The following is a 17,511-nucleotide window of genomic DNA, read 5'->3' as shown; positions in this document are numbered from 1 at the left end:
ATCGAAGAGTTGGGCAATGCTGGACGATGAATCAAACCACACACCGCCCTATTCCCGTTAGATGAAGGAGAAAAAGGAGGAGTAAAGGAGCACAACCGAAGAGAAATCACTGCAATTCCGGTGCGTCTGTTGTGGTGCAAGAAAAAGTGCATTCCCGCGGTCACGAATGAATTGGTGTAGCTCGGTTTTTACAGACAAAAAACAAAAACAACCCCGGACCTGGGACGCAACTCTTTAAGCAGAACAGCTGAAACGCAATAATGGAACGATATCGTTTAATGAAATGTAGTTGGAACACATTTCCGAGCGATCCTTCTAATCGTTACTTTCCCAAACTAATACCAAAAACCGAGAAACCATTCTCGAGCGACGCTCGTCGCTTCACGAATCACTCCCTTCTACCCCCTCCGTGCTGGGAGTTCGAGATGAGAAAATCCAGCCGGAAAATTGCAATCTGTGGTCGTAGTTCAGCCAGCGAAACGAAACCACAGAGCAAAGGACCTTCACTCGGGAGTTTCACATTCCCTCACCAGGGGGGGTTGGCTTGGGGGTGGCAGTACGAAAAGCGTTTAATTAAATTTTAATTAATTAAAAATTTATCACTTTCTCGTCATCTTGATGCTCACTGGAGAGAGAGAGAGAGAGAGAGGAAAGAGGGTGTTCTGGCGGTCGGTCATCCCCCTTTTCGCCCATTATCTCTGTGTTGTCGCGCTGTGTGTATTGTGCAATCGGCAGGAACCCAGGGTTGTTGTTGAAATTGGTGTCCCACACCAGGGAAGCGGTGGAATTTTCGGCGTTTTTCCGGCGCTTCGGATTCCTGGGAATTGTGATTACACCAGGCAGCCTTTTTGGCCATATCACGTTCGACAGCAACGGGATAAATCGTTTCATTTGTGGCCACCGCGTGGTGTGGTTTTGTAAAAGGACGCCGAGGTTCGCTTCGTTGCGCTAGGTCAGGTCTTGGAGGGTGAAAGAATACTGTTTACGAAAGTAAACTGGAACCTGAAGCTGGTGGTGATGCTGGTGGTGATGCTGGTGGTGCCTGAAACAATCTCATTTCTTATGATTAGCGATGCTCAGCCGTAGCACACTAACGCATCACGGGGCATCTTCTGATCCTGATCGATCGGAAAGGGAAGTTTAAATCCCGGAAAAGTATCACCGAAAGCGATGTTTATCCCTCCATCAGCTGGACAAATTTCCGTTCACTTTTCGATACTCGACCCCCACCCAAGCTGCGGTGGAAAGTTTTCGTTCGATTTTTATCGACATTATTTCCGCAGAGAGCCGGGCCTGTTTTCCATTTTCTCTTACAACCGGTTTTCCGGTTTTCAACAAATTCATCCTCACCACTCGCCGCCACTTTGAGACGCCACTGGCGGTGCCAATGATGGTAAAGTTTTCCGAAAAGCGAAAAAAATATTCTGCTTATCCTTATCTCCGGTACACGATAAGATGGTTAAGGATTTTGAGGCCGAGTTTTTCACATTTCCATTTCCAGGGGCTCCAGGTTGTCATTGCTTCAACCGAAAGTAGCTTCAGGCCAGGGCATCTCAGAGACGAAGGAATCGACGAAATAGGATTAGAGGCGTAAAATGTTTTCCAAATAATGACGCGAACGCCGGCATACCCGGTGGGCGGTTGAGGTCGGTGGGCTAACGTTAGAGGGAGTGAGATGAGGAGCACCATCAGGATGATCAGTCTGTTGGTGGTCTGTGCGCTTTACGTTGTTTTATCCGAGATGAGGAGGAAAAAAAAAATGGTGAAAATCCTCTAATAATGAGGCAAAGATTTTGATTAGCCGGAGCGTAATGGAGGTTGGTAAATTAGTTATTCTTGCAGGAAAATATTACATAATGTTAGTGGAGCTTAATGTTGTTAGCATAATCTAAATTTGCTACACAAGATTTTTTATTGTTCTGGTCAAGACTAATGAAAGTATTGCTTTCGTGTACTGCCGTCTTTAGAATTACATAATAATTAACGATAATTATAGACACTAATAGTTAGTTGCTTTCTGTCAAGACCTCAATTTTGCATTCCAAAATATGACCCAGGCTTCCTCGAGACCTCTCTGCTTTCAATTACAACCTCAATCACTTTCCATTTCCCAATACACCAGCTAATGAATGTAACTATTTCAATTCTAGCTCGAGTGATGCTGGAGAGAGAGCGTTCAGTTTTTAAATAATAGCCTCAGCACGAAACTAATTTCAATCCAGCATTCACCATTCGCACGCCAACCGGGAATGTGCCAACCGCGCGACCAACCAACCTAAGAATAGGACCAAGGACCAGTACCAGGACCGAGTTAATTACTCCGAACAAGCCAGATTTCTGCTGACAGTTCGCTTGATTGATTTCAAAGTAGATTAACACCCTCTTGGCTCGGTCCGTGCGTTGGTGCAGTGGTAGACCTCGCGCACTCGCGGGCACCATCTCTCGAGTTTTCCCTCAAAAGAAAGGAGTGCCAGCGACCGGCACTCCAGTTCCGTTCGGTTCATGCTTGCGACCGGACCAACTTTCCTATCATCAAACTTTTTAATGAATCAACAAGTCCATCGTACTGATTTTCATCGTCATCATCATCATCATCATCAGCGTTGTAATAGCGGTACTGTCGCGGGCTTGGCGCGCTTCACTCAATCACGCTGCCGCGGAGAACGTCGTGTGGTGTGGTCGAGTCGAGTGATTAATTTCAAGCTGGCTTCAAGCGTACCCCATTGGCTGGCCGGCCCGGTTGGATTGCACCATTGGATCAGAAGTTTTGCGAGAGTTACATAGTGCGCTACGCTGGTGCGCTTGCGGTGCGGTCCGAAGAATCTTAAAACAAACAAATTTAAGAGAAGCTTCAATGAGGTTGAAATTGGATGAGTTTCATCCGCGAACTCGCGCTTCCATCCGTAGAGCTCATTAACGCGAACGGCACTACTGTAGCTAACAATCTCGCGAGCGTGCCCGTGGTCGTGAGCTGAGATTTGCAAAAGTTTTGGACCACGCCAGTGCCATTCAGCATGATAGCTAGACTCAAGGCTCTTCTGGAGCTGCAGGGCTAGCGAATATAAGTGAAGATTGTAAACGGAATGGAGAACCTATCGAGCTGGAAAGCGTTGAGCACACCGACCGTAGCGCAAAAGGGCCATAAGTCGGCTCTCGAAACTCGAAGCGAAGGTTCTCGTTCGTGCAGCGATGTGTAACTTGTTTCGGTTTTTAATTTTTTGCCAGCCCACTCACGCTCTCTCTGTGCTGGCGGATGAGAGGAAGAACATGAAACGGTTTTGGGTCTCGGCCATCGAAACGAATTTGTAGCGACTTCTCTCACCGTTCCCCTCCCGGGCAGTTGTCCCACCGGGATGCAGCCAGGCAGGAAAAGGATTTTCAGGAATTCCAAATTCATCGGCAATCGATACGACTGCGAACCGAGGCTTCGTGCGGTGCGGTGGCCACGTCGAATGCGGTGAACCGGAAGTCGAGCCATTGCGAGCCAGCGTGACTAATGAGGTGAATATTTTTAATGATTTCGTTCGCCCACCATTCCGTTGTGTCCGTTGTCGTCATCGGTGCGGTCGCATGCTTCATCGATATGGCATCGGCCAAAGTGAAATTATACGCCGCTGATTCGTGCGACGTTCAGGAGGAGGAGGAGGAGGAGGAGGAGGTCGCGCTACTACTCCTTTCGCCATCCATTTTCGTTTCGAGGTTCGAAATCAACCTCTCCGCTTGTACTTAATTCCATCTCATGATGCTCCAGTTGGGGAGGAATGAGAACTTATGCTCCAAAAAAAAAAAAGGTTGAATACAAACACGTCCTCCTGTGGGGGTGCATGGGTTGATCTTCCTCACCACTAGACCGAGTGACACCTATTACGCGTAAGTGAGTGGTAAACGGTTCTGGCCAACATTCTGGGCCCAAACAACACCCAGTTGTATCACTTTGTATATGGGGACTTCTGCTCCTCTGCTGTTGCTGTTGCTCGCTGTGTGGGCAAACACCACGGGAAGAAAGAAAATGGAGAAAAGCTTTTGCTCAGGAGGTAAAGGCTCGAGGGTAATATACATATACACGGACACCGTGGTGCGTCGGTGCCACATCCGGGCGGGGTGTTGCAATCAGTGGCGTGAGCAGAATTTGAAAGAACACCCCCCCGGTGGCGACGACATCGTAGGAAGCTCTGCCGTTGCCAGGTGTCAGGCGCGATTCACTAACAGCCAATCTCTCCCGAAATCTGCTTCCAACACTGTGTGTGCGAGTGTTCGAGAAAAGGGAAGGAAAGAAAGAATTGGATCCTGTTTTTCGGGTGAGCCCCAGCGAGACCACCCACGGTGTCAGCACAACGCGGCCAGTCCACGAGCGAGAAACGATCTCAGTGTCGCTGCGTTCCCCGTTGCCAGGACATCCCGCTTCCCGGGGTGGCGCTGGGTGGTCCGGGGGGATGACTGCTTCTTAATATCATTCAATTTACAGGTTTTTGGTCGACGGGCGACGATGGGCGCGAACAGACAGAGCGGTAACGAAGGATAACGATGAGTCAAGTGTGTATGTGTGCGAGCGCATGCTGAGCCCCTCTCTACCCCCTCGGGCCAACTGCTCGTTGCCAACTACGGATACGTGATTGTTGTCCATGAGAAGGCAGAAAAATGTGGATGACGCATCTTCGCGACCGCCTTGGTCGGATGAGGTGGGCAGGAGCATAAGGTAGCGATCACGCTCAGCATGGTTTATGCTCTCGGGTGGGGTCGTCCTGGATGGCATAATTTCGTTCCCCTTTCCCTCCCAAGTTGCGCCTCTCGATAGGTTACTGTTGGTTTGATTAGCTCGAGGCACGGGACTCGAGGTTCTTAGTAGGCTGCTTGCATTGTGCTTTCTGAGTGAGTGCTTTCCATAGAAAGCCATGGCGGGCGGTTCCGATGAGGACAACAGAAACGACACATCTCAGTTCACATTGTTTTCGTTGAATTAATGCCGATACAGTGAATGCGGCAAACGGAAAAGTCGGTTATGTATTTAAGCATAAATTGGAAAGAGATTCCCCTCTGCTGGAGGTGCTCGACTCGACACACTGATCACATTGATGTTGATGAGTTTTTTCCTCCGCCACGACCACCTATATATTCACTTGCCACCCCAATTATGTGTCAGAAACTCTCCTAGTATCAGTGCTGTGTGGTGCTCCGTTGCTGCAACAAATTACATTGACAAAGCGGTGTCAGGGAGCAAGATAACAAATTTGGCCACCTGCGCCCACCTTCTATTTTTGGGGAAAGCAACACAAGCGAGACGGCAAAAAGAGAAACCAGCATTTTTTTTTGTTTTGATTCCATAATGAAATTCCACCCAACGAACGAACTTCCTTCCGGCCCGGCAACTGGAAGCTTTCAGCGTTGATGAGCATTTATGTGAAGCGCGGCGTTGCTGGTCCTGCCGTGATGACGCATGATGGCATGATGCGTGTACCTTGCGCTGGTGGCTTATGATGGTGGCTGTTTCAAAAACGCTTTTCCGTGGATCCCTCGGCATCAACTGATTGCTTCATCATCGGGATTCAAGTTTCCAGCAGAGCCTGTCCGGGGTAGCGATTTGACAATCTGAAGAGGAGGGCTTATGGTTCTGCCGCAGAGGAGCGATGAGGTTGTTGTTGTTGTGTTGTGTTGTGTGTCGCTTTTGTCAATAAGACCACTTATGCGAAAGCGGTGCCTGGAGTTCGCTGATGTGTGCTACTGATAAACAGCGAGTCTTTTCGGAATCTGCAAGGAGACTAAACAGAAAGAGAGAGAGAGAGTGGAATTCGTTCTACGGAAACACGAAAACATCTTCAGAATTGTATTCAAATGTTCATAAAGCCGAGGAGTTCCGACGAATTGGTCCCACTGTTATTGTTGAACTCCTCCAAGAGCCGCTAGATATGAGCATAAACGACGTTCGGTGGGCAGCGTTGAAGCTTCCCGGATAATGGGACCGCCATTACAGGTCAATCAACAGGAGCTGACCGCATCCATCTCGGTCCATCTTGATGCACGCACCGGAAACCCGCTTTAAACGGTGGTGATGATTGTGGAATCAGCAGTCACTCCTCCTTCTCCCGAAAACCGCATCGATTTATCGGTCGAATCGCGTTGCATTTGGGCTGCAGACAAGTCGTTCCAGTGACCGGCAACTCCCATTTGCTGTGGCCATCGTTTGGTAGTCATCTTGTGCTTGCGAAGCACGAATCGGAAGCGATTTGATCTTCGATTATTACACAGCCCACAGCAGTTCCTCGAATGATGCACCATCGGCAGGCAGGCTGCTACACCGGACAACAATGGCGGCAGCGATGGTGCTACGGACGAACTGTTGATCACGTAGACGCCCTGGAGATGATGTTCGAGTGTCGAACAGTTGAAGACGCTGCACGTGAACATCAGGAGGAGCTCCTCCTAGTATTGTCGAGTGCAGCACCAGGGGCAAAGAGTGCATGTGTGCTTGTATGTGGTGCAGAAGGTTGAGCTTGTACCTTTGTGCGGTTTGATTGGAGTGACTCGCCGATGGCACGTAAACGTGAGGTGAGTTTGCTTGGTTGATAAGGAACCGGAAAGTTGAGTTTCTTCAACATTGCATCGAGAGCAAGTGCTTATGCTTCATGCGAAAGCCTTTCTGCGTTCATTTCAACGTTCGTTCGGGTGTTCCAATCATTTTATTTGCTCTTTTCGAATCTCTATGAGTAGATTTATTATAAGAAAACTTACCACAAACCACATCTAACGTTCGAGAGAATCTTCAACAATCGCACACCTCTCGTTAAAAAGCTTTTTATGCTTCGGCTCAATATCAATTATCCTGGCCAATGGTGCTTGTTAGTTCGTCCGACATGTTAGTGTACGGATTATCAAGCATGAGCTCCACAAAGCCCGCCAGTCGGCTTATTTTCAAATTAAGCATCACTGACCCCACTCTCTCACCACGACCAGGATCACTGACAGCAGAAAGCTACGTCGTGGCCAGGCCAAGAGCTCAGCTTACACGTCATGAGCCATGAGTGCGAATGAGCAAACATAATTTTTGGGGCGGAAAAGCTGGACATCCAAATGCGATCCGATCCGCAAACCAACCGATGCGCACTAATTAGCTAAAAGCAATCCGTTGTTTATGTCAATTGGCCGCTGCTGCCAGTCGGTGCCACTGTTCGGACGCTGGCATTAGAAAAACCGGGCGCGAACCGGTCCTGGTCGTTCGATTTCGGCGCACATTCATGGTTCGTGGCCGGTGGAGGAGACGAAAAATTAAAATGCATACCCAACAACTCGACACACTCGAATTTAGTGGCCAGCGGAACGGTGCGATCGGATATGAATAGTTTGTTTTAATTAAATAGAGTGAACGAACGAGCATTTATCATAAGCCTGTCCGGCGTTGCCTGATGCCTAAGCTTGCAGCTGAGCAGCTGAACAGAAATGCGCTTGACATTCGCAATGATTGCACCAATCATCGATGATTTTAAACACAATCGGAGGTAGGGATATCGCATGCAAAAAAGCGGACATTCTGGCCACGGTTTCGGTGAGCATAAAGCAGAAAAACGAGGCCAGTCCAGATAGTCCTCTGTGTGGCCACTCACTCGCTGTTCCGCACTTGTCAACAGTTTACGATGTAATTAAAATGTTGCAAATGGCCGACAAAAATCATTTACCACTCTCTGCTCCCTTTCTCTTCGTTTCAATTCTCGCCTCGATTGTATCGAGAGACCGGATGGTGAGGGCCAGCTGGATGAATTTTAATTTTACCCAAGTGGAATAAGCAAACAGTGGCAGCCGGGGGAATTTTTGGCAAATTTTCAATCTGTCCTGCCGACTGCTGGGCTTTTCCCACGGGAGGAAAAGCATGAAAGGCTCCAAAGTGGTCGGTGAAGTGGCCATGAATAGTTTAGGGAAAGCTGTGCACGAAATGCAAAAGTAAAATCGGCGAAAATGCGCACAAAAAGACGTCCTTCAGTGAAATAAAACACTCCACGAGGACACCAGAAGTGCTTACTTGTGGAAAATCCACCACGATGCAGCGATGAGCCGGCTGGAAGCATGTATCAACCGTTTTGTGCACGCACAAAACAGACATCAGGCATAAGTATACCGACGGGGATCTGTTTTGTGGGATGCAACGCAAACAATGTTGCCGGGAACCGCCACCACCCATCCTTACCAGGACATTCCGCATCATCGCTAGCATGCAAATGAGAAAGAAGATGTTTAAGCTTTTTATGCGACCGATTGCGATGTGATTGTAACGTGTGCCCGGCCTGTGTGTCTGTGTGTTTAGAGATGAATCCCGCCCCGGGTGGGAAGCAACAAAACACAAAAATTAAACCAAAGTGCGGACTAAAGCATCGTCTATGCGTGCGTGCCTAGGTCTAGCCTATGGCATGGCTATGGGTTGGTTTTTGCGGTCGAGCCCCCGGCGCTCGCATTTGTTTGCATTTTGTCGGTTTTTCGGTTTTGATATCCTGGAGCGACGGATTGTTTGTTTGTCTCGATTGGGGATGGCTGGCTTGTTTTTTTTTATTTCATAGTTTTGTGGTCAATGCGGATTATTTGTCGGTTCGTTCGGAACCGGGCAAATGATCGGGTATTTAGTTGCTCTTTAAATTGTGTGAGATTTCGCCATTTTTGCTTAAGCTGCGAGTGGGTATATTGTGTTCAGTTGCTGTTTTAAGGGTTCTGGTACAACAATATAAAGTTTCAGAGATTGTTATCCAGTTAACACACTAGTAGGTAATAATATAAATTTTTAAAGTGCATAGAACTTGATAACATAAAAAATAAGATAAAGGATGGAAAGCAGATCAAAAATCCAAGAGACATCTTCAGTATCAATGTGCCTGTCATCATTCGCAGATGCAGAAACAATAAGCAGACGATAAAAATCGGATTTGCACACCAACGCCAAGGTAAGTGGCTAAATAACAATCTACACCACCACTCAACAGAACTCTCTCTCTGCGAGCCATCCTGTCAGCCAAGAGTAACGGATTACCGCCCAGCGGATTAGCTCACCGACCGCGTTAAGAAACATTCCATTGTCGTTTGAACGCTCGCTCCGATAAGGATGCAAAAGTGCTGCATTGCATTGCATTCCACTGCGGGCTGCTCAGCTGACCGAGAACCGTACATTATGAATGTGGTTTATGTTGCCTCCCCCCCACACCGCACGGACAAGTAGCAATCACATTGCAAGACCGAGGACCAACCATCCAATAGTATCAATTTTGCACAAACACATTCGCTCCGATTCGATTGGAGTGCGGTAACGACGACGACGACGACGACCGTGATGGTGATGGCCGTTGTCGTGCAATTCCGTCGAGTGGCATTTGCGATGACGACGGTGTTTGGTACGGAGAAGGATGCATCGTGCTCGTGTGGTTGCCGGGTCTTACCTAATCCAGACGTTGCACACGCTCCAGTTCGCGTTGTGCCGCGGATCTAGTCCGGGAACGTGCTGATGGTGCTGAACGTCAAGAAGATGAGTCGCGCAAGATTTGCTTTGGCCAATGGTCGTCGTCCTGGTCGTTGTCGTCCTCGTCGTTTCGTGCAGTGGTTCCGCCACTTCATTGCAGCTGTGCCAGTTGTTGGCTAACCATGGTGGCCAACTTCAAAAGAAAGCTTCGCCTCACGCCGAGGTCCTGTAACTGTACAAGGCATGATTACTTAATAACATTTCAACGGAAAGCGGAAAATGCTTTCGTAGCTCACTGCGATGCTCTCGATGACATGATCTTTCCGTGAGCTTTCTTAGTCACTTCCGGAGCCACGTTGGAGTGAGTTAGTGCGCGTTAAACAACTGACAGCATTGTTGAGTGCGAGATATCATCATTTATGGTTTGTTTAACCTTTTCTATTTCATTGTTTTTTTTTGTTTTTAAAAACAGATACTGAGCATGGACTTAGATCAAGCCATTATTAAGTGAATTACGTATGGCAGCAGGAAAATGTGGAAAGGAGCGAGGTGCCGGTGATTAACAACTGGACACAAAAGTGCATATTCCCGAGTGCCCGCGTTGTAATCCACTTATAAAAGCGGCCAACGCGGCCCAACGCGATTAATAAATGTGGCAATAATTGGTAAAGTAGATTTACTGATTCCCTGTTTCCCATGACCTATGGGCCACACTCCCGGTTACGGTGCTGGTTTCCAGCTTCTCCCCTCACCATGCTTCTATTGTGCGATTGGTCACCTACCCGCTGGTAGGTGGTCTGTATTTATTTTCAATTAATTTATTCAAATTTTATATTAATTATTACGACTCCACGCGACGCAATCCAACGCAACGTCACGCCACATTGGTCATCAGTTTTCGATTTCGATTTTCCCCTTCTCCCGACTGAGGACACCGATTCCATCCACCGATCGCCATTGCTGTGATCGCTTTAAAATGCCAAGTGTAAAAACGGGTCCCACATACTCCTCCGGTACGCGGAATTGGAATACATTGAGGGTGTGAGGATTTGTTTTGTATCAAAATGAGTGTGAGCTAACAAAAACAAACCCCCACACTCCATGCATTTGATGTTTGATTGCGGCCCAGCTCAGATGAGTGCATCTCATCCACACACTGATGTGCGGCGACGCGAATTGGGATGGGTTCAGGTTTTGCGGTCGCGTTGTTGTGTGGTTCCGAAAGTGCGATAATGGGCAGAGGTAATAATATCGCATAAATGTACTTAATTTGATTGAAATTGCATCGACGTAGCGCGGTGGTTCGGTGTCGGTTCGATTCGAACGGTGTGCCCGGGCAGCACTCACCAATCCTGATGCTGCTCTTTCGTCTTTCGTGAAGGTTGGATGATGAGGATGATGATGGAGCATTAATTGCGGGCATAATAAAGTGCCCAGCATTCGGGATGAGTTGTGGCTCCGTTTCAGGCTCCATTCGAGACGGGACTGTCCGATCAGACTCATGGTGATGATTCGAGGGGATAGAACGTTTCGAAGAGATAGGCTGTTCAAATAAAGAGAAAGAATTAAAGACTCTTGCGAGGTACCGCATTGCAACCCTTCTCCGTTTATGTTTTATCATGTAGACCTTTATCGCTGCAAAATTCCCACAGGTAATCGAATGCCTGCGGAAGGTAGTGATCCTTGAAAAGGTATAATAAAAAACTACACTCCTTTTTTTATAACAGCACCACAATCTCAGGTAGATAAACAACATTTATCTAATAGGTAAATAACACTTGGGAATATCAGGTACCTACTGCATCTGCCTCATGTAACATTCCGTAAGAAATACCTTTTTTACCGTAAATGATGCTCTCGAATGTTCCGGGTACATCGGCCATCAACAGCAAATTAGCTTAAATGTCGTCTGACTGAGGGGCCTAATCAGCAGTCGCAAGATGGATTTCATCGTGACCGTGTTTGGCTCCGTGCTGCTAGTGCTGTACCGTTGTGCGATGTTTCTGACCGTATGCTTCACGTAAAAACTTCGCATCCTTCGATGCTTTGCTCCGAGTGTGGCAATCAGCTCTCTCGTTCTGTGGTGAGTGCTTTATACAAAAAACACGTTCTTTCAGAGACAAAATGGTGTTGGCTCGCTGTTCTAATAACCACTTTCCATCTGTTTCATTCTTACAACCAGGCTACGAAGCGAACGATGACCAATAACAGGATGCTGCGGGCCGACGAGGAAGTGACGCGGAACCGGATTTCATAATCCGACGAATCATAAAATCATCTTCATCACTCGTGTCAGTACGTTGCTCCAATAGACTGAGACTAATAAATAGCGATTATTACAACTCAAACACCGCGTGTAGCCAGGCTTTTGATTACTTTTTGGTGGTTTGTTTGTTTCGGCGAAGGAAGGAAATTAAAACAGAAATAGGTCAACGGAGAGGAGAGGTTGATAAGTGATGCCGAGTATGCGGGCCAGAATCACCCAGACGTGTCAGATTGGACGTGTGTAATCATTAAACATCATTCGCAAGTTGTGCAAAAAAAAAAACTGCCGCCGCTAGGTTCTGAGCGTTTAGCGAGCAGCGGAATCAGTTCACGGTGGTCGATCGTTGTGGGCAGTACATACTTCTTCTAGACCAGAACGCGGAACGCTGGTCTGTTTGCAGCATAATGAGTGCGTTAGCGGCGGTATGTGAAGGGATTCGTGAGTCCGGGGAGTCAGTGCAAACGGCTCGTAATAATATTTGAGGGCGGTTTTTGAAATTTCATATTTTCAGATCGTAGTAGCCATCATCGTACGGATGGTGGCTGGCAGTACCATGGACATCCAGGTGAGCCAACCCAACTCCCACTCCTATCATCGGCAGGACATGAAACGAGGTCAGTGAGTAGTTTTGAGGGGAGGAGATTTCTTGGTTGAAATTTTAAGAGAAAATTGACTCTGTTTGCTCGTTGCAGGAGAGTTCGACTACGGTTATCACGTGAACACGGTCAGCAATCAGTTCCAGCATAAAGTGAAAGGTCCAGATGACGTCACATACGGTTGTTATGGTTATGTGGATCCCTCGAATAGGAAGCATCTGGTGTACTACGTCGCCGATCGGATGGGTTATCGAATCATCTTCCCGAATCGAGCTACGAAGATCTTCACAGCCAAACTGGCAGACAGTTTGTACGTTCAAGCTAAACCTGTTCATCCATTCAGTAGCCTTCCAATGCAGTTCGTTTCGTCTACTTTAATCCAACAGGAACAAGCTTAATGGCAGTGTGAAGGGAAAGGACTACGACGAGCGTGTTGTTGAGTGGAACAATCTGTACCTGCCGGATTCGTGCTTCCGGTTGAACGAAATTCTCGACACCGCCGCCAGTGATCAGCAACCCCAGCAGACGGTTGTACCAGCGCAACCGAAAGTCTCGCAAAATCAACAGCGACAGCCCGTGGGTCCTGTTCCATCGCAACCTGGTCAACCGGAGTTACCACGACCGACTCAGTACACAGTTCCGACCCCGAGCTACTCAGTGGATGAACCAGTGACGGACCTGTACGGAGAAGGAAGTGCCTATGATGGCCAACGACGTGTTTCCCAGGGTCCGGGGGGACTTGGAGTGATCAGTGTCCAGGAACATTCGTACCCTGGACGTCAGCAACCGGAAGTTGTACAACCAGGTTGGCCAGGCTCACTGCCGGACATCAATCCTGCCAACATCAATCTGGATCAGTTCAATGGCCAGGTTTATCCGATCCATACCGGAGGCTACGGTGGTAGCGGTGGTGAGCCACAGGGGACCGTAGGCACTGGTCAGTTGTCCTCTTATAACCTCAACATTACGCAGCTCCTCGCTCAGATCGAAGCGGTCAACTCGCAGGTCATCACACTCAATATGCTACTCGCCGGTATGGCCGCTAATCCGACGGCTTTCGCTAATGCCAACGAGAACAGTTGCCGCAGTGTGGTGCAGCTACTGAAGACACAAAACCGCACACCGCAACTCGTCTACGTACCGATCATGATCCCGTACGCGGAGGGTCAGTACAATGTTAATCAACCGATCGTACCACCGAGAACGGATGCCCAGCATCAGCGAGCTGGGCCCGGTGCTGGCTGCAAGGGATGCTAGGAGCGGTGCTGATAATGGTGCGTGCGAGCTGTATTCCTTTGGATTTGAAAAGGCTGCGGAGGGCTGATTAGATTGTACGGTACTTTCCCTCCGGTAATCATTCCACTGACTACTCGATTGTTTATGATTTGTGTGACTTCTAATCTGGTTCAAGGCGTCTTGATCCTCTGGCGATTGATCAGCCACAACAACAAACGCTACGGGGCGGACGTGTTTTGATAATAACAAATAAATAAATAATTTGAAATAACAAATAGTCAGCGCCCAAGTTGTGTGCGCTGTGGAGCGTTCAATTCAAAACATAACCCGAAGCACTTGCTTACTGCCAACCGAAGCGAGGCTGAATTATTGATGAGTGAGGTAGCCGTGCTGGGCCTAACGAGGACGATTCGGTTTCTCCCAGGGTAAAGAACATCAAAGGACTTTCCTCTAAGGGTTGAAAGTGTGACGGAATTTCTGCTCTGGTGCACAGAATTGAAATGAATAATACCTGAAGGTCATATGAATGATTAACGATCAAAAGATCTTTTGACTCCCCGTGACCTGTAGGTTAGTAGCTTATCATTTCAACTTCGGTAACCTTTTGGGTTGCTTCCCTCTAGATTGATGCTAGACATCGAATTGAAGCTCAACATCGATGCTTGTTGGATCAATTAATTAAATAATTCGTATATAGTGCCATCAATGTCAAACAACATGGTAAAATTCAAGCAAAAGATTGATAATAGAGCGACACACCAATGAAATGGCTTCATGGAATAATTAAAAGTGACATTCGATAGCTGGATGATGACCACAAAACCGAACAATCTGGCTTCATATCCTCCTCTTAACGCTTCTTCGAGCGTACTGCTCTATTGCAACACAAAATCTGGCATCTACTGAACAGGAATTACCGCACTTTTATCCCCGATCAACGATCTAATCAACCAGATAATCCCAAAACAAATGTCGCATTATTCCTGGCTACCGACAAAATACCTATCGACAGTTTTATGCTTGTCTTTGGCCAGTACATGCCACGCCGAAAGTGTTATCCGATACGAAATGGGTTTTTCATGTCCAGCGGCAACATTTCCAGCCCCGGTTTTGTCGTCTTGTGGTGCTGGCCGTGTCGAGTTTCCGGTCTCGGTTTCGCTTACATCATATTGGGCGCGTAAATTATTGAAGATGCCTGCCTGCCTGCCTGCGGCATCACGGCCAGGTAGGATGGCTTGATCCTGGATGAGGTGGATGTCGCGAGACCGCAGGACCGTGGTTACGGCTTCGGATGGATAAGCATCACTCCCAGTGTGCCGCTGTGCTGGGAATATCTGCAGCAGCTCCATGTTCGCTTCATTAGTGATTGATGCAAGAGTGGTGCGATGCAGAAACATGGTTCAATGATTTTTAATTTTACGTTTTTACATTTTTATGTTTAATTATGAACCGTTAGCCGGTGCAGTTTGGCTGGCGGCGACAGAAGTGAGTGTAAAATGGCAAACTCAATTTCGTGGAACGTTTTGTAATCAGCATAAAAAATACCGAAATTGCACGTCGAAGGCATTCTGCGGCTTCGGACAAAACCCTATCAAACGCTAATCGACCGGCAATAGAGAACTGCCATCGTGCAGGCATCTCACAACTTGACGACACTAATGAGCAAACAATGACCTGACTGTTGGCACCCGTTTCCGGTTGAGTTTCCTGGTCCTGGGCGAGCGTCCGGATAGTTCTCCGCCGGGTGTCAAACAATTACAAAGTGAAGCTACAAATTGCCTTGGTGAAACTTTTGGTCAGGGCTCAAAAGTAGTTAAAACTTCTCGGCGCCACTACCCAAGCCTGTGGCCTTTGAGGCCGAAAGCGGCTGGAAAGGATGGAAGGAAACGGTGGGGAAAAACTAAAACAAAAATCAATGATCCTTCCCAGTGCTACATAATGACCGTGTGACGGTCCCTGCTGAGACACCAGGGCCGGCCCCCCCCTGGACAAAGTTGCTACTTACCGGACAGCTTTTCATGGGAGAGACTTTCCGGTGGAGAGCAGCCACCTTGCCGTATGGAATGAAACAACATTGCCCTCGGTTCACACTGGGCGTCTCGTGTGGTTAAGCATCGTTAACGATGCTTCTTGTTGTCTTTTGTTGTCTTTTGTCCATCCTTTCCCATGCACTATTTGGCTCCGGATACTTAAAGAGTGTTTCATTTGGTCGAATTTTGTGTTTTCAGTGTGCAGGAATTGTGAAAGTGAAAGAACCAACAGGCCACAATCAAGCACCGATAGTGTTGATACTACAACAAGTAAAAACTCACACGAGAACAAAGTTTTGCCTCGAAACAATCGAGAGTCCGATGAAGCCGATGGCCTTTTCACATCATCACCATCATCATCATCACCACCATTGGGACCCATAATGGGGAAATTTTGTAAATCAAGTGATTTGCGAGAAAATAGGCAAGTTTCGACCAACAGGCGAGTGGTCCAAAAAGTTTCCTCTTTTGTGTTGTCAGAGAACAAAAAACTCAACAAAAACCCATGTGCGCGTGCCATTTGTAAACGTTTTGATAAAACCATCCCCAAACCCTGCGTCCCGTTTAGTGTCCTTTTGTGTGGAGTGTCCGTCGATGACACAAATGCCATCCCAGTAGACTGGGCCCACTGCTTTCGACAGTTCTTGAATGAAGTGGCCATTTTGAATTTTACACCATTTACCAGCCAATCTACTCTGGGCACATAAAATAATGTAAAATCTCATATTAAATAGATTATGTTTAAAGTAGTAAAATGATGCCTTTGCCTAATCCACGAGCACACAAACATTATTCATCCTTTAGTGAGGAGGCGTAAGCGAATATTAATGTGCTAGTTGTCTGTGTGCGTTTAGGAGCTTAGGCGTGGTGTCACGGTACGGCCATGGTCGAGAGCCGTGTGCCCTCTGATTTGGACTGGGTTGGGAGTGGCAAATTGTGTGCTAATAAAATTTTAAACACTCCAGCACGCTCGCTCGCAAATGAATGTAATTCGCCGGATGTCTGCAATGGGCGCCACCACCACACAGGGGACAGGTGATAATTAAAACACGATATAGAAAATCTACATTTCTTCATTATAATCCATTTTGTGTGTGGCTGTGTGTGCGGGCAGGCCCCGGCTCAGGTGTTCCCGGTTCCCTTTTCGACGGAGGCAGACAGCTGTGTGCCATTGGTGGATTTCGAAATCCGGCACAAAACTTGGTCTCTCTTGGCAATCGAAAGCAGCGCAAGGACGATGCCTTATTTTTCCCTCCCCTGGCCTGTCCTGACAGTGAGTTTCCGCATCTTTACGAGGCGAGTTCCAGGAACTAGTGGGGGAAAGAAGGACCAACAGATGCAGAGAGCGCATGAACTACGGGAGCATGAACTCCGTCGGCAATATCTCAACTCCCAAAACCCAATCTCGGGCACCGAGGGAGTGCAGTGTGCGCGTGTGCGCGCGTGTGTGCAGATGTTACTATTAAAAGTTTATTAAAGGATGGTGAGAACTTTTCGTTTTGATGAAGCATGACGGGTTGACGTGGCGTGGTGGCTTTGGTGGCAGTTGGGGTTGGAAGCGGCCAAAGGGAGCACTATGGCGACCCATTTCCCCCTCACTGGGATGCACCAGCTGCATCCAGCTGCACTTTGCGATATTAATGGTCCTCGGTTTCGACTCTAGGCGGTCGGCTCGCGTGCTTGTGACGTCCTGGGATAGAGGTAAGTTTGTTGTAAGCCGTTAGTGGCCGTTACGGCGTGAAAGAGTTTGTAGGATTTCTCGTGAAGGAGTTGCTGGTCCTTAAACTAAAGCCGGTTACTGTGTCGAGAGTTTGGTTCATACTTTAAAATAAATAATGTTGACAAAGTTTTTTTTTCAATCCAATGTGTCCTTGATAAAATTCCTTCGATACGTGTTTCCCGCAACATACTTTCCATGCGATTGAGCAACGCAATGTACTCGTAATGATTGATAGA

At 47.7% G+C, this 17,511-nt stretch overlaps 1 protein-coding gene across 1 annotated transcript; it reads left to right on the top strand.

The window, feature by feature from the left end:
* The first annotated feature begins 12,024 nt into the window (after positions 1–12,024).
* On the top strand, positions 12,025–13,827 carry LOC126575010 (uncharacterized). The gene is made up of 4 exons (XM_050235485.1): positions 12,025–12,115; positions 12,205–12,307; positions 12,386–12,599; positions 12,676–13,827. Exons 1-4 carry the CDS (start codon positions 12,098–12,100, stop codon positions 13,544–13,546), a joined length of 1,206 nt encoding a protein of 401 aa, XP_050091442.1. The 5' UTR covers positions 12,025–12,097; the 3' UTR covers positions 13,547–13,827.
* The last annotated feature ends 3,684 nt before the right edge of the window (positions 13,828–17,511 follow it).

The sequence above is a fragment of the Anopheles aquasalis genome, chromosome 3 (assembly GCF_943734665.1).
Source record: "Anopheles aquasalis chromosome 3, idAnoAquaMG_Q_19, whole genome shotgun sequence".
NCBI lineage: Eukaryota > Metazoa > Arthropoda > Insecta > Diptera > Culicidae > Anopheles > Anopheles aquasalis.
The sequence above is the reverse complement of the archived record's forward strand: the minus strand, read 5'-3'. Positions and strand labels throughout refer to the sequence as shown.